This window comes from Oncorhynchus clarkii, chromosome 3, assembly GCF_045791955.1.
Source record: "Oncorhynchus clarkii lewisi isolate Uvic-CL-2024 chromosome 3, UVic_Ocla_1.0, whole genome shotgun sequence".
NCBI classification, from domain to species: Eukaryota; Metazoa; Chordata; class Actinopteri; order Salmoniformes; family Salmonidae; genus Oncorhynchus; species Oncorhynchus clarkii.
Genome location: NC_092149.1, coordinates 17,990,221 through 18,016,059, shown reverse-complemented (window position 1 = coordinate 18,016,059; position 25,839 = coordinate 17,990,221). Strand labels below are relative to the sequence as shown.

The window sequence follows — 25,839 nt, the reverse complement described above, 5'->3', positions numbered from 1 at the left end:
TTCAGGCTTTATTGTGTTTGACATGCTTACACTCTGTGCTGAGTCCACTTTAGTATTGAACTAGGAGGAGAGAGAGAGAGAGAGAGAGAGAGAGAGAGTGAGGAGGAGTGGAGGTCTGAGAGAGAGAGAGGAAGGGTTTGGAGGAGTGGAGGTCTGAGAGACAGGGAGGAAGAGTTTGGAGGAGTGGAGGTCTGAGAGACAGGGAGGAAGAGTTTGGAGGAGTGGAGGTCTGAGAGACAGGGAGGAAAGCAGCTAGTGGTGTTACATGTTGGCCTTCATGGTCTCATCGATCCAGGGGAGGAACTCACACACTTTGACATAGACTCCGGGGTATCCGGGAACGGCACAGCCCTGACCCCAGGACACCAGGCCATGAACCTCACCCAAACACACTAGACCACTGCCAGAGTCCCCCTGAGAGAGAGAGAGAGAGAGGTAAGAAATCAACTCAGGTTGATCCTAGTATGTACCACTGTGTTTCCTAAATGACTGCACAACAAAGATAGCAAAAGGGCTCATCAAAAATGTGTCATATACTGTACGTACGTTGCATACATCTCTGCCTCCGTCCATGTATCCAGCACACACCATCCTGCGGGTGAGCATGCCAGGGTAGGCCATCTCACACTTCTCATCCTCCAGTATGGGCACATCCAGACACTGCAGACGGGCGGGCATGTTTACTGAGAAGGAAGCAAAATACAGGGAGATTTAGTCATTTAATAATTTTTCCATAGTCATACCTCTTCTCTGGGTGAGGTGTGTGTTGTTAGAGTGTGTGTGGATAAAGGCTCTGAGGGTATAATTAATGTTGGTAAAGTTGGTTTCGTATAGTGTGTTTGGTTGTAATTTCTGTGGTTACAGTTTTGTAAAGGTAAAATGCAGGGGTATTTGGTCCGTCTCACCCTCCTCTCCAGTGGCGATGTTGCCCCAGCCAGAGACAGAGCAGGGGAGGCCTGCGAATGGGCAGTCTGTGGGCAACGGGATGGGCTTCACATAATCAGTGATCTCCACAGGGTGGAACAGCTTGATCAGCATCATGTCATAGTCCAGCGTCTGGTAGTCATAGCTACAGAGAGAAGAACAGAGATAGGCCAAGGGATTTGTATTGCATGTGATAAAACCCCATTCAGCCTGGGTTCAGTTGTTATAAAATGACGTTCCTAAAGGGATATGTAAAGGGTAAGTGTAGGTGGTAGCTTGCCTGGGATGCCAGATTATGTTTTGAGTCTTCATGAGCTGTTCAGTTCCCTCAAACACACGCAGGTTGTGCTCTCCAAGCATGATCTGCATTGCGTAGGGGCTGAGAGAGGAGGACGAAGGAGAGGAAAGGCAGAGGAAGGAGAGGAGAGGCAGACGAAGGAGAGGAAAGGCAGAGGAAGGAGAGGAGGGAGAGGACAAAAGGAAAGACAGGGTGATTACAGAGAAACCTCATGTCAGTTTGATAAGATTCAAAGTGTCTCACTGCAGAAGACAAAGAATAGCCTTCCTTTTGGTCCATTTTGGCCCAAAATCTGTCGTTCTGCCCCTGAGTAAGGCAGTTAACCCACTGTTCCCCAGGGATGCCGAAGACGTGGATGTCGATTAAGGCAGCCCCCCGCAACTCTCTGATTCAGAGGGGTTGGGTTAAATGCGGAAGATACATTTCAGTTGAATGCATTCAATTGTACAACTTACTAGGTATCCCCCGTTCCCTCCCCTGCCCTCCACCCTTACTCACTTGTACCAGCAGTGAGCGACAGAGAGCACCCACTGCTCGTTAATGAGCACGGCTCCGCAGAAGTGGTACCCGTAGTTGAGGGAGGCCATCCAGGGTCGGGAGTGAGGTTCACACTCCTGGCCACCGATGATCTTACCATCCTCACGGGGCACTGCCGCTGAAACACACAGAGAGAGACACCATACAGAGAGAGTGGTCACAAGAGGGGAGAGATGAGGACATTGTTGCACTCTGAATAGTATTCATCAGAATTGTTCTACATCACATAGAAACAGCCTGTTGGGGAAAAAGGTTGAACGCTGTTATAAGTGACGTTAGATGTTAGATGAATATTCCCTACGAATAGTTTTTGATACATAATTGGTAGAGTATATTAAAGTACTGTATGTGTGTGAGTGTTTAATTACCAGCAGCTCCAACCAGCAGTATCAGAGCGAGCAGTCTCATGGTGTCTGTCTGTCCGGTGAACACTGGCTGATCAAAGACACCTGGACATGCGCATGGACTTTATTTATACACACCCTATCAGCCCCCCCCCCCCCCCCCCTGCCCATCAAACCCTACCTTACCTCCCCTACCCAGCACACCCTATCAGCCCTCCCCCCCCAAACCCTACCTGCACTGCCCTCCCATATGCTCACAACGTTCACTCTACCCTGCTGACCACCCCAATCACCTCCCCCTCCCCTTTCCCTAAACATACAAGGGCCACAATATTTGATTTAACGCACCTGCATACACTTCTCAACATACACTCCCCTACGTATTTATTTGGATAGTGAAGCTAAAACTATTCATTTGGCTCTATACTTCAGCATTTTGGATTTGAGATCAAATATTTTATATAAGCCAACAGTACAGAATGTCACCTTACATTTGAATGTGCTTTCATACATATCTGTTTCATCATTTAGATATGAAAGTACTTTTTATGTACCTAGTCCTCCCATTTGAAGGTGTGATAAGCATTGAGAGTGTTGTAGTGTGCCGTCTGATTTGCTTAATATAAGGAATTTGATGTATGGCGTTTACTTTTACTTTGCACTTTTACTCAAGAATGACAATTGAACACTTTTTACACCACTGCTAAATCAAGCTTGTGACTCTACTAACTTGTTGGATGCATTTGCAGTTTGTTTTGGTTGTGTTTCAGATTATGTTGTGCCCAATAGAAATGAATGGTAAATAATGTATTGTCATTTTGGACTCACTTTTAGTGTTAATAAGAATAGAATATGTTTCTGAACACTTTTACATTCATGTGGATGTTACCATGATAATCATGAATGAATCTTGAATAATGATGAGTGATAAAGTTACAGATGCATGAATGTCATACTTAAATCCTAACCTCCCCTGTTATTTTTGATGGTGAGAGGTTAGCATGTTTTGGGGGCATGACCTTTGTCCATCTGTAACTTTCCCACTCATCATTATTCATTCATGATTATCCGTAATCAAGGTAGCATCCACGTTAATGTAGAAGTGTTTTGGGAACATCTTATATTCTTACTTACAATAGAAGTGACTCCAAAATGACACCATACAATATTTACCATTTGCACATCATCATCCGAAACACAACCAAAACAAACTGGAAATGCATCCAACAAGTTTGTGGAGTCACAAGCTTGATGTAGTCATTGTGTGCTAGGAATATGGGACCAAATACGAAACTTTTGACTAAATGAAATACACTATAAGTGATGGGGTGACTAGATACAAAAAGTGCATTCATTTCTAAACGGTAAAACAGATATGTATGAAAGCACGCTAAAATAAAAGGTGAAAGTCTGTACTGTTGCCTCATACACTACATGACCAAAAGTATGTGGACACCGGCTTTTGTGTCCTGCCATTTTGCAGCTGAGCCATTTTTGCTCAAAGACGTTTCCACTTCACAATAACAGCACTTACCGTTGACAAGGGCAGCTCTAGCAGGGCAGAAATGTAATGAACTGACTTGTTGGAAAGGTGGCATCCTGTGACGGTGCCACGTAGAAAGTCACTGAGTTCTTCAGTACGGGCAATTCTACTGCCAATGTTTGTATATGGAGATTGCATGGCGGTGTGCTAGATTTTATACACCTGCCAGCAACGAGTGTGGCTGAAATTGCCAAATCCACTAATTTGAAGGGGTGTCCACATACTTTTGTAGTGTATAAAACATTTGTTCTCAAATCCAAAATGTTTGAGTCTAGAGCCAAATTAAAGGTTTTATCTTCACTGCCCAAATAAATACGTAGGGGACTGTACACCTGATGATTAACCAGTAGCTGGCAAACTGAATATGACAGACATTTAGCCTTTTGAAGTGGCATGTGGCACACAAGGACATGTACCCATGGCTGGCCATATGCAGTATCAAAAGGACCACGGCTACTTAACAGCCCGTGCTCATCCCACAAGGTCTATTCGCTTTCCAATGTTGCATCTTACAGAACAACCAATTATTCTGTTGAATGTACTGATTGCATAACATTTTAAATGTGCAAATCCTCATTCTGTCTGGTTCTATTCCAATTTTACTCATAGAGCCTTCCTTATCTCTGCAACTATTCTTTAGTACACTTAGTATGCCCTTGAATATAGGCCAGGAGCTGTGAGAGAAATGGCCACCTGTGATGTTAGAACTAGTGCCTGAAAAGTACAACAACTTTTCCCCCCCGCTTCTTTGAGGTGTTGCAAGAGGTCTCAATGGTCCTACCACTCTGACAATCTGGCCAACAGCTGTTCAACACTGTTTCAACATAAATGCTCTGAGTACCTGGTACAATGGAAGGGGAGTTTGTGATAAGATGATGGGGCAGGAGAGTTTGAGGTGGGGTGGGGCATCAGGCACGTGAGACTTGGAAAGGGGGCAGGGCAGGTTGGAGGGATATCAGTTGAGATAAAGGTATAAATGTAGAGAATCGCAGAGTGCACATGTCCAGTCTGGTGAATGAAGACTTGTCTCAGCAGCACGATGATTGGCCTGATTATACTCACACTCCTGGGGGTTGCAGGTAACAAACATACATAGAGGCACGGATAGAGAGGAACACATCTTTTACAGACAATGTGGACATCAGCTTAATGCTCTCCTTTTGCCCATCTTGTATAATATAACATTATCTCTAACCTCTGCATCTCTCTGTCTTCTGTCACCTTCCTCCTGTCATGCTTTCTGAACACTACTCCCTCTCTCCATCCTCCTCTCTTTCTCCTCTGACCCTCCCTCTCCCTTCCACTCCTTCCCTCCCTCAGCGGCAGCTCCTATGGATGACAGGATCGTGGGGGGTTATGAGTGTGAGGCTCACTCCCAGCCCTGGCAAGCCTCTCTTAACATTGGCTACCACTTCTGTGGTGGCTCCCTCATTAACGACCAGTGGATCATCTCTGCCGCCCACTGCTGGATGAAGTGAGTACTGCAGGGTCATTGTCAACCATCTTTTCCCTTTACTGTGCCTCCCTAAAGGTTTCTATTTTTTTCTCCTCTCCCTTCTCCAATTTTCCATCTGTCTTCACATTCTGTCAACCCCTCTCTCCTTCTTGTCTTCTCTGCCTTCCTCTCTCCACGTCTTTACCTTAATCTCTTTCTGCTCTCCTTCCTCTCATAAATCATGTCCTCTCTCTCGCTACCTCTCTACCCTTCCCTCTCTCTCACAACCCCCCCCCCTCTCTCTCTATCTCTCTCTCTCTCTCTCTCTCTCTCTCTAGTCCTTGGAGTCAGCTTGCCATCCTGGGTGACCACCACATCTGGGAGCACGAGGGAACGGAGCAGTACATGTCTGTGGACGCCATCTACTGGCACCAGAGCTATGACTACCAGACCCTGGACCACGACATTATGCTGTTGAAGCTGGCCCACCCTGTCACTCTCAACAAGTTTGTCAAGCCCATCGCCCTGCCCACAGCCTGCCCCAAGGCCGGGGACATGTGTGTGGTGTCTGGATGGGGAAACATCTACACTGACTCTGGTATTTATGTAGATGTGGTGTAGTATGGGATGGGGTGGAAGGAGGATGAGATTGGGATGCTGAATGTAATCAACTAAAATGCATGTTCTTTCAACTGTAGCTCATAGACCTACAACATGTTGATGTGAAATCAGCAAGTCAATTTACTTGAGAGTGTAGCTCCTACTTCTCTCTCTCTCTCTCCAACTCTGTCTCTCTCGCTTTCTCTGTCTCCCGTCTGTCTCTCCCTCTGTCAGTGTTCAACCCATTTAACCTGCAGTGTGTGGACATCCCCATCCTGTCTAAGAAGGCCTGTGAGGAGTCCTACCCTGGCCAGATTACTGATACCATGGTGTGTGCCGGATACCTGGAGGGAGGCAAGGACGCCTGTCAGGTATGAAGACCCCTGCAACCTCACAAACAGAACATTTCATTTGTTTGTTTATTCATTTATATATTAATTCATTATCTCTCTCTCCCCCCTCTGTTTCTCTCTCAGGGTGACTCCGGCGGTCCCCTGGTATGTAACGGAGAGCTGCATGGCATCGTGTCCTGGGGTGTTGGCTGTGCCCAGCCCAACTATCCTGGTGTCTACACCAAGGTCTGTGCCCTGCTGCCCTGGATCCACGAGATCATCACCAACTACTAGCCTGTACCCTCCACACCAGAGTAAAGAGAGAGAGAGAGATAGAGAGAGAGGGAGAGGGAGAAGGAGAGGGATAGAGAGCAAGAGAGAGAGAGAGAGGGAAGGCTGATTCTGTTACATGCAGGAATACAAAGAAACATCTAATCAATAAAATGGCATCTTTGACTTCACTACTGTATGTTTGTCTTTTTATTACAATTTATTTGTGCCAATTGAAAAAAAATACACAAACAATCAATAACTTAGATAACAGGGTAGCTTACTACAATATTTAAAGTCACATCAAACACTCTTTGGCATTTCCTAAGCACCCACCTACTAGTTTCTAGCACAATCAAATAGTGACAATGGTATAGAGTACAGAGCAGGAAATTAGATGGCAAAGACAAATTAAATAGAAAAGTAACCATGCTAACAAACATATGCTAACAGATGTATGGCCTCCATTGTTTTGCACTACACGCTGCTAATGCTGATAATGATGCAAATGCTAATAATGATGCTATAGCTAATAACACTAATGTTAATAACAACAGTATAGCTAATAGCAATGCTATAGCTAATTACGATGCTAATGCTTATAATGATGGTATAGCTAACAACAATGCTAATTCGAATAATGATGCTAACTCTACATACAACACTAGAACTACGTAAACAAACTCACACCTTCCTGGCTCTATTCATATTGTCATGGTAACAAAAGTGATCAGACATGAATCGGACATCTGACTTGTGAAAATTTGTATCTAAAGTACAGCCATTGTAACCACATCCACCTTGAAGAACAGGGTGTTTTCAGTCTGACCATTTTTTGTCATTCCAGGCCTGCCGCCATTAGCACTGCTTTAGCATCCTCCACCATCTCTTTTATTCCCTCGTGCAGAAGGTGTAGTGTAGTGGCAAAAGCAGTCCATATTGGGGCAAAACTAAAAACAACAGTGGTCAACACAGCTTCAATAGCCTTGGCTGCCACCATGACTGCTGTATGCATCATTCTAGCCACCATCTTCTCATCAACTCTCCCAGCGAAGCGAGACTTCATTGCTGAACTCAGTTCACCCACTGGCTTGTTGACACGTTCTGAGAGTCTCTGGAGGGATTTCTCATCTAATCCAAAGGTTATGAAGGCTTTGTGGAAGAAGGCCTGCATAACACCAATCTCTCAGCCCACTGAGAAGCCAGGGATGGGTACGGCTGCTGTGGTGGAGGCACCAGCAGCTGCAGCAAAGGCGGTTTGGAAAAGATATTTCCTCTTCTTCTCAATCATGACTATTGAGCAAACCGAGACTGGATTAGGCAGACCTCTTGTGCTCTGAGAGGTTTTCATCTTCTGGATCTCTTTGGCCAGCATGATGTCATTCTCTTTGAACCTCACCGTGCTGATGATGATGAAGAAGTCGTATGTTTTAAACTTGTACTTTTTTGCTTTAAGTTTGGGCTGCCGATAACAGGCCCCAGATTTTCACGTTAGTCATTGTGTGATGGCTGTATCTAATGGGCTTCATTGTGGTCTCGGTCACTCCGGTTTCTGCTGCCCCTTCATCCCCGTCCAAGTAAGGCATTAACAAAGGTGGACTTTCCCACCCCGCTCTACCCTGTCACAGCAATGTTAAGGGTCACTTTCTCCAGCAGATCCAGGTGCGTTCTCTGTTGGGGTAAACTTGTCATAGTTCTTCATTTCCTTGACGATGTCAAGATCCTCATATAAATTATCAGACATCTTGCTCCAGAAAATCCCGAAAAGTAGCTAAATTAATAACACACAAATATCCATCAAATGCGGAACTATCAATTTATATAATATACATGCATTGTGCAATCTTAGAAAAATTGGTTATTTGGGGTTTTACGCATTGTTTTATGGATTGGCAAACTTGGTTCTTTGGGCGATATTTCTTTATTTTTACTTTTTTGATTATTTGTGTATTGTTTTTTGTTTGTATTGGAAGATATCATATATAGAGAAGTGAGTCGGCCTGAGAATTGAACCCTGTGGCACCCCCATAGAGACTGCCAGAGGTCCGGACAACAGGCCCTCCGATTTCACACACTGAACTCTATCAGAGAAGTAGTTGGAGAACCAGGCGAGGCAGTCATCTGAGAAACCAAGGCTGTTGAGTCTGCCAATAAGAATGTTGTGATTGACAGAATCGAAAGCCTTGGCCAGGTCGATGAATACGGCTCTGAAACCAGATTGCATAGTGGAGAAGGTATGGTGGGATTCGAAATGGTCGGTAATCTGTTTGTTAACTTGGCTTTCGAAGACCTTAGAAAGGCAGGGTAGAACAGATATAGGTCTGTAGCAGTTTGGGTCTTGAGTGTCTCCCGCTTTGAAGAGGGGGATGACAGTGGCAGCTTTCCAATCTATTGCAATCTCAGATGATACGAAAGAGAGGTTGAACAGGCTAGTAATAGGGGTTGCAACAATTTCGGCAGATCATTTTAGAAAGAGAGGGTCCAGATTGTCTAGCCCGGCTGATTGGGGTCCAGATTTTCCAGCTCTTTCAGAACATCAGCTATCTGGATTTGGGTGAAGGAGAAGTGGGGGAGGTTTGGGCAAGTTGCTGTGGGGAGTGCAGAGCTGTTGACCAGGGTAGGAGTATCCAGGCGGAAAGCATGGCCAGCCGTAGAAAAATGCTTATTGAAATTCTCATTTATAGTGGATTTATCGGTGGTGACAGTGTTTCCTAGCCTCAATGCAGTGGGCAGCTGGGAGTAGGTGCTCTTACTCTCCATGGACTTTACAGTGTCCCAGAACCTTTTTGAGTTTGTGCTACAGGATGCAAATTTCTGTTTGAAAAAGCTAACCTTATCTTTCCTAACTGCCTGTGTATGTCTGTTCCTAACTTCCCTGAAAAGTTGCATAACACGGGGGCTATTTGATGCTAATGCAGAACGCCACAGGACGTTTTTGTGCTGGTCAAGGGCAGTCAGTTCTGGAGAGAACATGAGAACCCAAGGGTATATCTGTTCCTGGTTAAAAAAAAATTGAATGGGACATGCTTATTTAAGATGGTGAGGAAAGCACTTTTGAAGAATAACCAGAGGTGAATATCCATCCAGGATGCCCGGGCCAGGTCGAATTGAAAGGCCTACTCGCTGAAGTGTTTTATGGAGCATTTGACAGTGATGAGGGGTGGTTGTTTGACTCAGACCCATTATGGATGCAGGCAATGAGGCAGTGATCGCTGAGATCTTGGTTGAAAACAGCAGAGGTGTATTTTGAGGGCAAGTTGGTTAGGATGATATCGTTGAGGGTGCCCGTGTTTACTGATTTGGGGTTGTACCTGGTGGGTTCATTGATAATTTGTGTGAGATTGTGGGCATCAAGCTTAGATTGTAGGATGGCTGGGGTGTTAAGCATGTCACAGTTTAGGTCACCTAGCAGCACGAGCTCTGAGGAAAGATGGGGGGCAATCAATTCACATATAGTGTCCAGGGCACAGCTGGAGGCAGAGGGTGGCCTATAGCAAGCCGCAACAGTGAGAGACTCGTTTCTGGAAAGATGGATTTTTAATAGTAGAAGTCCAGGTACAGACCTGGATAGTAAGACAGAACTCTGCAGGCTTCCTCTACAGTAGATTGCAACTTTGCCCCCTTTGGCAGTTATATCTTGTCTGAAAATGTTATAGTTAGGGATGGAAATTTCAGGGTTACTGGTGGACTTCCTAAGCCAGGATTCAGACACGACTAGGACATCTGGGTTGGCAGAGTGTGCTAAAGCAGTGAATAAAACAAACTTAGGGAGGAGGCTTCTAATGTTAACATGCATGAAACCAAGGCTTTGACGGTTACAGAAGTCAATAAATGAGAGCACCTGGGGAGTAGGAGTGGAGCTAGGCACTGCAGAGCCTGGATTAACCTCTACATCACCAGAGGAACAGAGGAGGAGTAGGATGAGGGTATGGCTAAAGGCTATCAGGACTGGTCGTTTAGTGCATTCAGAGCAGAGAGTAAAATGAGCAGGTTTCTGGGCGTAAGAGAATAGTTTCAAGGCATAATGTACAGACAAAGGTATGGTAGGATGTGAGTACATTAGAGGTAAACCTAGGCATTGAGTAATGATGAGAGAGATATATTCTCTAGAGACGTTTAAACCAGGTGATGTCACTGCATATGTGGGAGGTGGAACTAAATGGTAGGTTAAGGCATATTGAGCAGGGCTAGAGGCTCTACAGTGAAATAAGACAATAATCACTAACCAGGACAACAATGGACAAGGCATATTGATATTAGGGAGAGGCATTCGTAGCTGGGTGATCAATAGGGGTCCTGTGAGTGTTTGGACTGGCTGGAGACATGGCGAATCAGACAGCTAGCAGACCGGGGCTAGCAAGCTGTATAGATCCATCGGCCACTATACCTATTTTGCCAATTGGACTTGGACCCCTCTGCTACTCGAAACCCTACTAATCCATCACGACTGGTCAACCGATGTCACAACACGCGGAGGCCAAAACGGACTTTACTCCATCGAAGTCCAATTGGCAAAATAGGTATAGTGGCCCAAGAAATTGGCCGATGGATCTATACAGCTAACAGTCCAATATGCTCTAAACAGCTAGCCGCTATCGGGCCACGGCTAGTGGGCATTCAGGTGTGGTCGCAATGTAGAGGCCAGTTGAATACCCCCTCGAGCAGATTACGTCATAGTCCAGTCGTGACGGATCGGCGGGGTTCTGTGCCCCGTACCGGCAGTAGAAGGGGTCCGGGTATTGTAGCCCAGGAGTGGCTGACGGGCCTCTTTAGCTAACCGGGAGAAAGGGCCTAGCATGGGCTAGCTTCAAGCTAATTGGTGCTTGCTCCAGGACCAACATTAGCCAGTACTCGGATAGCAGCCAGCTAACTGCAAAGATCCAGGTGAAAATGTCCAGAGCTTGCGGTACGAATCCGGGGATATGGAGAGAAAATAGGTCCGGTATGCTCTGGTTTGAGTCGCGTTGTACAGACTGGCGAGAGCTTTCTGAGCTAAAGGTTAGCTGCTGACTACTAGCTAGTAGCTAGTGTGCTGGCTAGCTTCTGTTGGGGATTTCGGATTCAAGGTGAATAATACTTTAGAAAAAAAACAGATCCGCACCACATTAGGTGAGGCGGGTTGCAGAAGTGTGCTTTGAAGATGAGTTTTAGAACAAATATAAAAAGATATGCAAAGAAAAATATATAAAAAAATAAATACGACAAGACGAGGACAAAAGACGTCTGACTGCTATGCCATCTTGGATATGAAGATACAATACAAAATATCTTAAATAAAAAGGGATGTCATTACTTCAATATAAACTCACATATATTTTTTTAATAGACGATTTTACATTTCCCAAGCATTCACCTGCTAGTTACTAGTACAATCAGATAGTGACAACTGTAAAGAGTACAGAGCAGGGAAAAAAATATGGCACAACAATAAATCAAAATGCTAACATAGATTTGGTAACACATATATGTATAGCATCCACTGTTTGACACTAAACAATGCTAACGCTAATGATGATACAAATGCTAATAACAACACTATAGCTAATAACTATGCTCTGGGACACTGCAGTGTCCATTCATTCAGAGTGGTCTTACTCCCTCATTTTTTAGAATACAAGCCTGAAACCATTTCTAAAGACTGTTGACATCTAGTGGAAGCCATAAGAAGTCCTAAGTCAATGGAATCAGTATAGGCAGTCAATGAAAAACTACAAACATAAAAAATCCCACTTCCTGGATGGATTTTTTCTCAGGTTTTCACCTGCTATATCAGTTCTGTTATACTCACAGACATTATTTTAACAGTTTTGGAAACTTTAGAGTGTTTTCTATCCAAATCTACAAATGCATATCCTAGCTTCTGGGCCTGAGTAACAGGCAGTTTACTTTGGGCATGCTTTTCATCCGGAGGTGAAAATAGTGCCCCCTACCCTAATGAAGTTTTAATAACACACAAACATCCATCACATGCAGAACTATACATGTATGTAATATACATGCATTGCAACAAGAGGATAAGGCAGTGATTTAAGAAAGCCGGAAGTCCTGACTCTACCCTTTCATCAATGACAAACTGATGTTGTCTACTTACAGACGTGTATGTTGGAACCTAGACCTTGCGACAGAATAAAGTGACTATGGGGGCAATTGAAATCAGCAAGGTGGGAAACTTTCTGGGGGTTCTTGTATTAGAATTGTAATGAATTCTGGTTATGTAATTACACAACACCACAATAAACATAAAGCTAAAACTCCAAGATCATTGAATGCTTTTAAAATCTGTAGCCTATATCTGCTGTGCTGTATCATCACAATGGATAGTGCCCTATAGCTAAGCTGTTTTTGCTACAGAATACGTAGATAGGGCAATTCACCTATAACAAACATTCTATGTGAATGCAGCCGTACGCACAGCAGTCTTACCAAAATAATGCAAATTAAGCAAAGCCAGCCTACCATAAACACGTTTCCAATACATACAGTTCCATTTACAGCAACCAATAGGCTACCAAGAAAACCATAATAACCATCATCTACAATGATTGTACAAAACATTAGGAACATCATCCTAATATTGAGTTGCAACCCCTTTTGCCCTCAGAACAGACTCAATTCTTCAGGGCATGGACTCTACAAGTTGTCAAAAGCATTCCACAGGGATGCTGGCCCATGTTGACTCCAATGCTTCCCACAGTTGTGTCATGTTAGCTGGATGTCCTTTGGGTGGTGGACCATTCTTGATACACACAGAAAACTGTTGAGCATGAAAATCCCAGCAGCGTTGCAGTTTTTGACACACTGAAACCGGTGTGCCTGGCACCTACTACCATACCCCATTCAAATCCTCTTAAAACTTTTGTCTTGCCCATTCACCCTCTGAACGGCACACATACACAATCCATGTCTCAATTGTATCAAGGCTTAAAAATCATTATTTAACCTGTCTCCTCCCCTTCATATACACTTATTGAAGTGACATCAATAAGGGATCATACCTTTCACCTGGATTCACCTGGTCAGTAAATGTCATGGATAGAGCATGTGTTCCTAATGTTTTGTACACCCAGGGTATTTCTATGATGAAACATACCTAGCTATACCCAGGGGCATCATTTGGGTTCTTGCATTGAAAATTATATTGAATTCTGCTTATGTCACGCTATAGCACAATAAACATAAAAGTGTAAAAAATCCTTTTGACCAAGAAGAGACAGGTTCAACAGCACAAAATCTTGCTGTTCTCTATCAGCACCATGGACAGCGCCCTACACACTTAAGCAAGATTTTGACAAAAACCAAACAGCTAGATTGTTTCATTCTTACCTTTTCAAAAGAGTTGCAGCTTCCTTGATGCTTTGTCGAACTTCCTGATTAATCGATAAATCCATTGTCCCAAAAATATTATTGTAAGATCTCCCTCAAATGCCTGTTGGATTAGTTGAGCTTTCCTCAGGTGTAGCACCGTTTTTCTGTGCTGACTGAATACATTTGTCGAAGTGGAAAATGAGTTCTCGCATGTAGCTGTGGACACCCCAAAAGTCAGTCCATGTTTCAGTGCAGTAAACACGGTCAGCATAGCAGAGAGAGGCCCAAAGTATTGTTGCAGGATATCAAGAGGGGTCCATTTGTCCTCATTGGAGCCAGAGCGGGCGATTTCAGTCTGCAAACATTGTCAAGTGACACCAAATGAAGCTGGTGGTTGAAACAATTAACATATGGTACATCTCTGTTTACTTTGTCCTACAATATTTTCTGCATGTCATGAAACTAGTACCGTCAAAACATTGACAAAGTATATTTTCTGTCCCAAGGCCAATCTATGCCTTTGTTAGCTCGGTAAGAACAAGGTTTGTAAGTGGTAAAGAGACACAGTATTTGCTCTTTGCTTGATGCATGCCTACTAAATCCTTTGGTACTCTCAATAGCATTTTTCCAGTTACAATACCCAGTTTGGGTGAAGGCCTTGTCTGCATTAGCATTGGACCCAACACAGAACTTTAGACATGGGAAACCTGGGCTGGCTCCTCTGATCCAAGATCATCAGGGACAGTCTGGGTGGCGGTGGCTGCGGAGTCATTATCCTGGTGGAAGGGTGGGTGTGCTCTGCACAAGAAACTAGCTGGAGCTCGGCAGCTGCTCATTGCTCTCCTTCTCCTTTGTTTGGGTACTTTGTAGAAGCCAATTTCTGATATCCATTGTGGCAGATTAGCTGGTTCGAGCTAGCTAAATGGGCTAAGACTAATAACTTTTTTAAATTTATTTTTTACAGCTAGCTACCTAACAGTGAAGCAGCGTCAACTGTAAACTTGACCCCGCCCTTATAAATCAAAATTAAATATTACAGGTGGAGGTGTATCACGTTATTCACTTAGCTTACCACAGAGATTAGAAATGAGCAGTGTTTTTTCCCGCTTTTTTTGGAAACCCAGAGGAGTCATACCTAACCACCCCAGTAGCTTTTACATAGCCCCCCTACACACACCGTGACGTGCCCTGTCCATTGTGCTGAAACAGCGCAGTGGCGATACAGATTTTCTGGGCACCAACCTGTCATTTTTTGGCTATTTTTATATAAGGACATAAAACAAAAACTGAGGGGGCTGCGACCCCTTTAGACCCCTCGTGGAGCTGGGCCCGGCTGCAACACTGATACATTGTGGGAGGCAACCCATCTGTCTTGAGAGACTATGCAGGGATGGATAGATCAGGGGATGTTCATTCATCAAACAAACCGCTAGCTGTCCAGCTCTATACGGGAGAGTAGAGTACCCATAAGTCTAAAAAGTAACAGAGAGAAAATATGTACAGTCATATAGAGAGGTCTGAATGCTAGCTGTTAGGGTCTTAGCCTTGAAATTATGCAATGGTCTCAGACTAGAATAAGTTTAGAGGGTGTAATACAATACAATACAAAACAATGTAATATTATCACATTTTCATCTCAATGCTTCTTGTATTCCCCAAAAATGTTGTTTTGAACATACCTTGCCAAAGTATTCAGACCCCTTGAATATCTTCACATTTTATTGTTTTATTGTGTTACAAAGTGCGATTAAAATAGATTTAATTGTTATTTTCTATTAAAAATCTACTCAAAATCCTCTGTAATGTCAGTGCATTTTTAATTGTATTACATTTTTACATTAATAAAATGTAATTAACTCAAATATAGTCATTGCAATATTCAGTCATTTTGTTTAGGCAAACCTTAAATAAATTAAGGAGTAAAATGTGTCTTAACAAATCACATAAGTTACATGAATTCACTCTGTAAAATAATTGATTAATCATTTTTTTATGACTAACTCCTCCTCTGTCCCCCATACATTCAACTTACCAACGTAATGTCCCTCAGTCAAGTATTGAATTTCAAGCACAAATTCAACTACACAGACCAGGCAGCTTTTTGAAAACTTCACAAAGAAGGGCAGAGATTGGTAGATGGATGTGTAACAACAACCAATCAGACGGTGAGTGTCTCTTTAACTCTTTAAGCATGGTCAAGTTAATAATTATGCTGTGGATTATGTATTAAACCACCAGACACATCAAAGATGTAGTAGTCCTGAAATGAGCTGCAGAACAGGAATGAAATTGCTCAGTGATGTTACCATGAGGCCATTATTGATTGTAAAACATTTGCAAAGTTCAATGGCTGTGATGGGAGAAACTGAGGATGGATCAACAACATTGTAGTGACTCCACAATAATGACCTAAATGACAGAGTGAAAAGAAGAATATAAATATACAGAATACAAATAATCCAAAACATCTTGTATGCAACAAGGCACTAAAGTAATACTGCAACATAACACTGCAAAGTAATACACTTTCTTAGCCTAAATGGAAAGCCTTATGTTTGGGGCAAATCCAACACAACACATCACTGAGTAACTGCCTCCTTATTGTCAAGCATGTTGGTGACTACTTCATGGAATGGGTATTGACATCGGCAAATACTGGGGAGTTTTTCAGGATTAAAAGAAACGGATGGAGCTAAGCACAGGCAAAATCCTGAAGGAAAACCTGCTTCAGTCTGCTTTGCACCAGACACTGGGAGAGGAATTCACCTTTCAGCAAGACAGTAACACAAGGCCAAATCTACACTGGAGTTGCTTACCAATAAGACAGTGAATGTTTCTGAGTGGCCAAGTTAGTTTTAACTTAAATCTGCTTGAAAATCTATGGCAAGACTTGAAAATTGCTGTCTAGCCCCAACATCTCGACAGAGCTTGAAGAATTTTGAAAAGAATAATGGGCTAATATTGCACAATTCAGGTATAAAGCTCTTAGAGACTTACCCAAGAAAATTCACTGCTGTTTCTAGATTATTAACTCAGGGAGCTGAATACTTCTGAAACATCTATATTTTAGTTATACAATTTCAATGTATCTTTTTTTTTTAAATCTACATTTTCTTCCACTTTGATATTTTGTGTAGATTGTGATGGGGTCCCTGATGAATTTTCTAACACAAATAGCCCCAAAAAAGCCCCAAATATTTTGAAAACCGCTGTACTTGACTACTATATTGTGGTTGGCAATTTTGACAACAGAAAAATGAGACGGTCATTTCATTAAATCAATAATCTAATTAAAAAAGAGGTAGCCCACCTTTGGCTGGCTGTCATGTTTCAGTAAATTAGTCCATGACAGCCAACAGAGGCTCATAATAACACACCCCTTCTTACATGTGTCTCTTGGGGTCTTCCTTTAGGCTTTTATTTGTTACGCTCATCCACCCTTTGTTGAGAGCGGTATTTTGAACCAATGTAACAACACGTGCCTTTTCAATTGCACATTGTTATTTTCCTCCAATTTAGCTCCCGACTGTGCATGCATGTATTGTATTCATCATGATCAATGTAAAGAGAAAGCCTATTGATCATGGGACACACAAAGTGATTTTCACAGCAGGTTAGGAGAGCATTTTCACTAACCCAAACACCTTTCCCTAACCTTAACCTCAATCTCCTAACCTGCTACATACATTTTCCTAACCTGCTGGGTAAGTTCTCCTAACCTGCTATGAAAAAGTCACTACAGTATAGAAGTGGTGTGAAAAGAGGGTTTCCCTATTGATCATAGGCATTTCGCATGTGGATACTCAAGAAAGAGATTTTTTTCTACAGTGTCAAACACAGTATTAGAAGGGATAGGCAGGTTCATCTTAATTCTGATATTAGGTAATGTCCTAACCAGGGGCATGGCCAGAAATTTGCTAGTGGGTGGGCCTACTGAAGAGTATTTTTGTAATTATAATGTATACTTTTTGCATGTATGATTATGTTTTTATTGCCATTCTTGTGTTTGAATGTGATCAGCGAAGATATTTTGACATGCATCTCGCCCAGCTGGTTTCTTGTTTACTGAGGCTGACTCCCTTCTGCGGTGAATAAATGTCTTCCTTATGAAAACTTTTCATTTGAACCTGTTTGAAAACACATTTCTGTAGATTAGAGGTGTCAAATATATGACCAGCTGCAAGGTGGCACTGCTGGCAATTTAGCAATTAGACACTAGCTTAATGCTTCACATTTACCCATCTTCTATATCTCTAACCTCTGCATCTCTCTGTCTTCTGTCATCTTCCTCCTACCGTGCTTTCTGAACACTACTCCCTCTCTCCATCCTCCTCTCTTTCTCAGTCATTTTTCCAACAATTCTTTACAGACAGATTATTTCACTTATAACTCACTGTATCACAATTCCAGTGGGTCAGAAATGTGCTGTATGTAAAGAAATGGGCGGGCTGTAGGTTGTCTCCGCTGCTACTATTGGATAGCATGCAGCTGTTTTCACGTTCCCCGTTAATTGCATGCTCCGATCAGAAGGGTGCTGCTAGGCAGCTGTCCCGTGTTAGTGAGCATATGGGTATGAATGAAATCCAACCCTAATACTCAAATATCCAAGGAAATTGGCCATGTCATTGATTCCTTAAAACGGAAATTCTCGTTTTAGAAAATACTGACTTTATGACTAATGTTATCCTGCTAGACTTTTCAGTCAAGTTTGGGACTAGAATTTATGTTTATGAGTACTACCGATGTCACATAGGCCGTTTTCAGATACATGTTTTTTAGTTAAAACAGCTGAAGCAAGCATAAACCCTTTCTTCAGGAAATGTACAGATTTGTTTTTACCTGCGTGTACGTGTTCTTTATCAAACTGCACATTTTCTATTCCATGCTAGACTTAAATTGCACCACAGAACTAAGGTATATTACATACAATTGAAGTCGGAAGTATACATACACTTAGGTTGGAGTCATTAAAACTCGTTTTCAACCACTCCACACATGCAGTATGTTTTATACGTGAACTCATATGCAAATCACATGCAGTATGTTTTACATATTGGTTACACTTTACATATCAGTGTCCTTCTTACTGTGTAATTACATGAGTAACGTAATGTAAAGTCTTACCTTTGGTAGTGTGTAATAGTGTACAGTGTCCTTCTTACTGTGTAATTACATGAGTAATGTAATGTAAAGTCTTACCTTTGGTAGTGTGTAATAGTGTAGTGTCCTTCTTACTGTGTAATTACATGAGTAATGTAATGTAAAGTCTTACCTTTGGTAGTGTGTAATAGTGTACAGTGTCCTTCTTACTGTGTTCCTCGGCATACACATCACAGACAAACTGAATTGGTCCACTCACACAGACAGCATCGTGAAGAAGGCGCAGCAGCGCCTCTTCAACCTCAGGAGGCTGAAGAAATTCGGTTTGTCACCAAAAGCACTCACAAACTTCTACAGATGCACAATCGAGAGCATCCTGGCGGGCTGTATCACCGCCTGGTACGGCAACTGCTCTGCCCGCAACCGTAAGGCTCTCCAGAGGGTAGTGAGGTCTGCACAGCGCATCACCGGGGGCAAACTACCTGCCCTCCAGGACACCCGATGTTACAGGAAGGCCATAAAGATCATCAAGGACATCAACCACCCGAGCCACTGCCTGTTCACCCCGCTATCATCCAGAAGGCGAGGTCAGTACAGGTGCATCAAAGCTGGGACCGAGAGACTGAAAAACAGCTTCTATCTCAAGGCCATCAGACTGTTAAACAGCCACCACTAACATTGAGTGGCTGCTGCCAACACACTGACACTGACTCAACTCCAGCCACTTTAATAATGGGAATTGATGGGAAATTATGTAAATATATCACTAGCCACTTTAAACAATGCTACCTTATATAATGTTACTTACCCTACATTATTCATCTCATATGCATACGTATATACTGTACTCTATATCATCGACTGCATCCTTATGTAATACATGTATCACTAGCCACTTTAACTATGCCACTTTGTTTACATACTCACCTCATGTCTATACTGTACTCGATACCATCTACTGTATCCTGCCTATGCTGCTCTGTACCATCACTCATTCATATATCCTTATGTACATATTCTTTATCCCCTTACACTGTGTATAAGACAGTAGTTTTGGAATTGTTAGTTAGATTACTTGTTGGTTATTACTGCATTGTCGGAACTAGAAGCACAAGCATTTCGCTACACTCGCATTAACATCTGCTAACCATGTGTATGTGACAAATAAAATTTGATTTGATTTGATTTGTGTAATTACATGAGTAATGCAATGTAAAGTATTACCTTTGCTAGTGTGTAATAGTGTACAGTTTGGGGCCTTTTGAAAAGTGGCTTTTCAAAATTCCTTTACAGCAGCAAGGTACATCGACATCATTAATGTGTAAAAACTCAAAAGGTGTGGCTAAGTTCATTAGCAGTCATCTAACAATAACCCATGTTACCAATGGCAATTTTTGAGCTCAAAGAGTAAAAATTCTAAACATGTTCTACTATAATATAATACTATAATAGACTCATTCACTTATTCTTTCAAGTCATTATGTTGGTGATACTGTTGTGAGCGGGTACATTCTTAAGAATTATTAAGTGATTAAAACCAAATCGGTAACAGAATGAAAGAAAAAACACTAAAAATCACTAAAGGAATTACTGTAGTCTAAAAAACGCAGATTTAAAAACAATCAAATTTGGGTAAATATTGGACAGAACACACGTTGGGTTGATTTGATCCAGAAATCAAGATCACTTAGTTGAATTGTTGGGTTATTGATGTTGGGTTATTAAGCTATCACCTACCGGGTCAGATCAGAAGACTTGAGGCGTGGCTTAGTATGGGCATAGCTTTCAGATAGTTCTGTTTGGCCATTCGTGAGAGTAAATGTCATTCTGGTTAATCTATTGTTTTATATTGTCATCTGTATGTTAAGGTTAAGAGCTGACACTTTTGTAACGTTTCTGAAGTTTACAGAAGAGTATGAGTTGCTCAAGTGCCTATGCACATACCAATGTTGGGAGAGTTACCATTTTGTTATAATATTTAACTAATAATGTTATTAGTTTTATATTAAAATATGTCATGTGCAAAATTATTGAAAGAAAGGTGAAATTTGCATTGTACAGACTTTTCATGAGGAACAGCAATTCCATTTACTCTCATGGACCAAAAATAACTATCTGAAAGCAATGTCCCCAACAGGCCAATTCTCTTGAAAATGACCCGATGACACAAACATCAGTTTGGTTTTTATATCACTTTTATGCTGGGTTTATTTTTAATGAAATCCGTAAATTAAGGAGGCTTGGCCTATTGGGGGCGTGGCTTTCTTGGCCACCTATGAGAGTGAATGTCATTCCCATTCATCATCTTAAGTCATCTTAAGTCATCAATCATCATCGTAAGCGAATTTAAATGTTCCCTGAATATTTATACACATTACATATTTTATGTAAATGTAGTAACATTATTATTTATATATTATAGCAAAGTTAGCAAAGTAATAGCAAAGTAATTATCCCAACATTGGGATATGCATAGGCACTTGAGGAACTCACACTCTTGTCTAAGCCTCATTAACACTCCAAAAGTATCAATGCTCAACCTTAAGATGTGATGACAATACGATAGAACAGATTAACCGGAATGACATACTCTCACAGGTAGCCAAAAATAACTATCTAAAAGCCACAACCCTACTAAGTCTTCAAAGAAAACAACCCAACTAAGTGACCCAACTGGCTGGGTCATTCCTACCTTCTATCTACTGTATATTATATCATGCAATTTCCTTCACTTCACCCCAGGTACAGAACACCATCGAGTTATGAAAGACTTACTTTCCCACCCCTTTCCCTCTCTCTTTCTCCCGTCTCTCTCTTCCTCTTTTACCCAAAGCCACGTGGAGGTGCGTCTGGGCGAGCACAACATTGCCAGGACTGAGGGTAATGAGCAGTTCATCTCTTCTTTCCGCATTATCCCCCACCCCAAGATCGTACAGATCATACAACATCAACAATGACATCATGCTGATCAAGCTGAGCAAACCCACCACCCTCAACACCTACGTGCAGCCTGTTGCTCTGCCCACCAGCTGTGCCCCTGCTGGCACCATGTGTACCGTCTCTGGATGGGGCAACACCATGAGCTCCAGTGAGTACAGCACCAGCTTCAATTTTTGTTATGTATTTTGGGGCTATTTTATCAAATATACCTGCTCAGGTAACCATTGCCAGTGTTAAAATGTAAATGATCCATAATTGAAATGTTCTGCCTTTCATTTCCTCTTCTTTCTTTCTATCCATTCTTTCATTTTTCATCCATCCTTACAGCTGCCAATAGCAACAAGCTGCAGTGCCTGAACCTCCCCATCCTGTCTTTCAATGACTGTAACAACTCCTACTCTTGCATGATAACTAGCGCTGTGTTCTGTGCTGGATACATGGAGGGAGGCAAGGACTCTTGCCAGGTACTGATCAGCACTGACCTGTAGATACTACTACTGCTCTACTACTGCCTCTGACCAGCTTATCAAAACCATTAGGACCAAAAATACAGTAAAGTAAATCTCTCATTGTCTCTCTCTCAGGGGGACTCTTGTGGCCCCATGGTGTGCAACAGTGAGCTGCAGGGTGGTGTGTCCTGGGGTTATGGTTGTGCCGAGTCCGGTAACCCTGGTGTCTATGCCAAGGTAAGAATATAGGCTTCTGCTGCTAAGTTTGTGGGACAAAGCATCAAGTAGTTTGTGTGACAGCATTCCTTTATATTAGACCACTGGTTCATCCATGTCACAACTACATGTTTCTTACTTCAATAATACCAACTTTATCCCTGGTCTACAGTGACTTGGCCCTGTGTCCACTGATGTCTCCCTTCTCCTTCTCTTCCTCTAGGTGTGCATCTTCAACGACTGGCTGACCAGCAACATGGCCACCTACTAAATCTGATCCTGGTTTCGGTCCCCCAGCACGGTCCCCCAGCACGGTCCCCCAGCACGGTCCCCCAGCACGGTCCCCCAGCACGGTCCCCCAGCACGGTCCCCCAGCACGGTCCCCCAGCACGGTCCCCCAGCACGGTCCCCCAGCACGGTCCCCCAGCACTACAACATCATCTGCAGTTCAACATTCACTGGAGATGAAAATCGAATGATGAAAATAAAGCATTTTAAACGATTTCAGTCTACTGAGACTGTTTGAACTTGTTTTAACAGGTCGGAGGAATTGGCCTGGGGAAATGTAGCCACTCTCAAATGTATAGACAGATCTATGGATGCAAGGAATGACATTCAATGAGACCAAAAATAACCATGTTTTGAAGCTAAACTGTGTTTGTTAACAATTACACTGTTTACAAACAATAGAGTAAAAAAGTGTATATTTTGTGTTCTGATTGGGTAAGACAGTTGAACTAAGCTCATGATTAGGCATTTCTCTATAGTATAATACCATAACCCTAACCCTTTTAGCGGGGTCTGGTCACACAATTTTGCATAGATGTGTATCATTTTTGGCTCCTAAGTGCTTCGTCCATAGACATGCCATAGGCCATTTTATACTCGTCTATGTTTTATGTTTCTTTATGCTTTGACGTTTTTTTGTGTTTTTTGAATGTTTGTAACCACGGGAAACCGTGATGTCACAATGTACACCAGAATCTCAATTGAGATTCTCCCAATGTATAGAATGCCACCTCTGTCTGGTCTTAACTTTCATTATAGTTGACATTCCAGCCTTCGAACCCCCTGAAAAGAGCCTTACACTATTGAACACATACACAACAGTATGTGTTCAATAGCATACTGTAGCAGAAATATAAATGTGTATTCACTGAATATAGTTCATTTTGATTTATCGGAGCATTGGGGAAAATACATAGTCGTAACACTGTTTATGCACCAAGTGATCACTTCTCTCTGACATTTACGCAAGCAGAGACCCACAAAACTAATGTTGCCGCTTGTGGATTTATGAAAAATATGAACATGTCTATGACGTTTCCAATAGAAAGATATTTGTAGTGAGAAATAATTCCTCTTAACGGTTTACAAGGTTAAAGGGATAGTTCACCGAAATTAAGAATGAACATAATCCTAATGATTTGTAGAGAGAGTAGTCTGTGCAGTCAGAGAATCTGTATTCTGTGGAGCCAGAGAATCAGCAACCCAAGTTGTGTTTGATATATTCCCACATATTTGATAGCCAAACTGGTAGACCCCCCCCCCCCCCCGTTGGAATTACAGATTTATAAGCACACAAATTTAGACATTCCACTTGCAGACAACACTCCTTTGATGACATACAGAACAAAATATTGCACTACTACATTCATGAAAATGTGCTCTATGCTAAATGCATGTAAGAAGTACCTTCTATGGTATATTCATTTATATAGTTAACCTTGGGAAATAGACTCAGTAACTCAAATTATTTTAAATGATTTATTTGTCATTAGTGTTTAATCTCCAGCACATAAGGTGGATGTTGAACTACAAACGATGCTGTAAAGTTGTAGGACCGTGCTGGAGGACCGAAGCTAGGATCAAACTTAGTAGGTGAGCATGGTGCTGGTCAGCCAGTCGTTGAAGATGCACACCTGGAGGAAGAGAAGGAGAAGGGAGACATTAGTGGACACACTCAATGGGAGGCAACATGAGAACCATCAATCTATGTTTTATAGACTCAATGTCTTTTTTTTCAGGAAAACAAGGGATGTCACAGTGATGTATGAATGTTGATGTTTTCCTCAAACACAACAGGAAAACAGTTTTTCTGTCTTACCTTGGCGTAGACACCGGGGTTACCGGGCTCGGCACAGCCATAACCCCAGGACACAACACCCTGCAGCTCACCGTTGCACACCACTGGGCCACCGGAGTCACCCTGAGAGAGAGAGCGAGAGCGAGAGAGAAAGATTGAGAGATCAAGAGAGAGAAGAAGGGAGAGAGAGAGAAAGAAGGGAGACAAGTGATATGAAATGGTTATTTCATTATCAATTTCTAATCAATTGAAAAAGTTCATATAAAGTCATCATTGGTAACACTGAACTGAAGTCAGAGTGGTAAGTACCTGGCAAGAGTCCTTGCCTCCCTCCAGGTATCCAGCACAGAACATGGCGTTGGTGATCATGCCAGGGTAGGAGTTGTTACAGTCGCTGTAGGACAGGATGGGGATGTTCAGGCACTGCAACTTGTTGCTGTCAGCAGCTGTAAGGAGGGGGGGGGGAGAGAGAGAGAGAGAGGTGGAGGGAGGAATGGAGAGAGGAAAGAGGAAGGTAGAAGAAGGTGGAGAAAGAGGAGAGTTATTGTTAGATATAATGACGTAGTGTTTTTAATAGTAGGTCTATATTTTCTATGCCTGTAAACACACTCAGTCACCATGAAGATGATCAACTGGCACATGTAACCTTTGACCCAGGTGCTGTACTCACTGGAGCTCATGGTGTTGCCCCATCCAGAGACGGTACACATGGTGCCAGCGGGGGCACAGCTGCTGGGCAGAGCAACAGGCTGCACGTAGGTGTTGAGGGTGGCGGGCTTGCTCAGCTTGATCAGCATGATGTCATTGTCGATGTTGTAGGAGCTGTAGTTGGGGTGACGGATCACGCGGGATGAAGAGATGAACTGCTCGCTACCCTCAGTCACCTGGATGTTATGCTCGCCCAGACGCACCTCCACACGGCTGAAAGAGAGAGAAGTTAATTTTTTTACTTTCACAATTCATGTGAATGTGGAGTTCACCTGTGTCCTTTAGTTTTAGAAAGGTTATTTTTAACAAATTCTTGCAAGGTGTTATTGACTCAACATGTTGCTAGTAGTTTAAATGGTAGGCTACTTACGACTTGTAGCAGTGAGCTGCAGACACAACCCAGTTCTCATTGACCAGGGAACCACCACAGAAGTGGTACCCAGAGTTCAGAGACACCTGGTGGGGCTGGGAGTAGGCCTTGCACTCATACCCTCCAACGATCTTGTCGTCCTCCGTGGCAACTGTAAACAGAGAGCAGGCACATTCTTGGCTATATTACCTCAGCTTTTGAGATGGAAAAGCAAAGAACTGTGATAAAACAATAAGAACATATTTCTTAATAACGTCAAAGAAACAAATGTGTGATGTTAGTGTCATTACAGAGTCCTGTTCTTTTTTCTATGGTCATTACTATACTCACAAGCGGCTCCAATGAGCAGAACAAAGACCAGAGAAATCATGGTTGCTGTATG

At 42.5% G+C, this 25,839-nt stretch overlaps 3 protein-coding genes across 3 annotated transcripts; 2 read left to right on the top strand and 1 right to left on the bottom strand.

The window, feature by feature from the left end:
• LOC139385011 (uncharacterized) lies at window positions 1-25,839 on the bottom strand. The gene is made up of 13 exons (XM_071129983.1): window positions 25,788-25,839; window positions 25,458-25,608; window positions 25,050-25,300; window positions 24,689-24,825; window positions 24,401-24,502; window positions 24,171-24,215; window positions 7,610-7,745; window positions 2,128-2,208; window positions 1,721-1,877; window positions 1,205-1,303; window positions 906-1,069; window positions 547-683; window positions 1-414 (listed from the first exon to the last, which is right to left on the bottom strand). The coding sequence occupies exons 1-13, from the start codon at window positions 25,825-25,827 to the stop codon at window positions 262-264; spliced, it is 1,653 nt and encodes a 550-aa protein (XP_070986084.1). The 5' UTR covers window positions 25,828-25,839; the 3' UTR covers window positions 1-261.
• Window positions 4,635-6,474, top strand: LOC139389912 (trypsin-2-like). The gene is made up of 5 exons (XM_071136949.1): window positions 4,635-4,725; window positions 4,967-5,120; window positions 5,420-5,679; window positions 5,916-6,052; window positions 6,158-6,474. The coding sequence occupies exons 1-5, from the start codon at window positions 4,662-4,664 to the stop codon at window positions 6,305-6,307; spliced, it is 765 nt and encodes a 254-aa protein (XP_070993050.1). The 5' UTR covers window positions 4,635-4,661; the 3' UTR covers window positions 6,308-6,474.
• On the top strand, window positions 21,527-23,317 carry LOC139389923 (trypsin-2-like). The gene is made up of 4 exons (XM_071136960.1): window positions 21,527-21,776; window positions 21,956-22,092; window positions 22,213-22,314; window positions 22,517-23,317. Exons 1-4 carry the CDS (start codon window positions 21,572-21,574, stop codon window positions 22,562-22,564), a joined length of 492 nt encoding a protein of 163 aa, XP_070993061.1. The 5' UTR covers window positions 21,527-21,571; the 3' UTR covers window positions 22,565-23,317.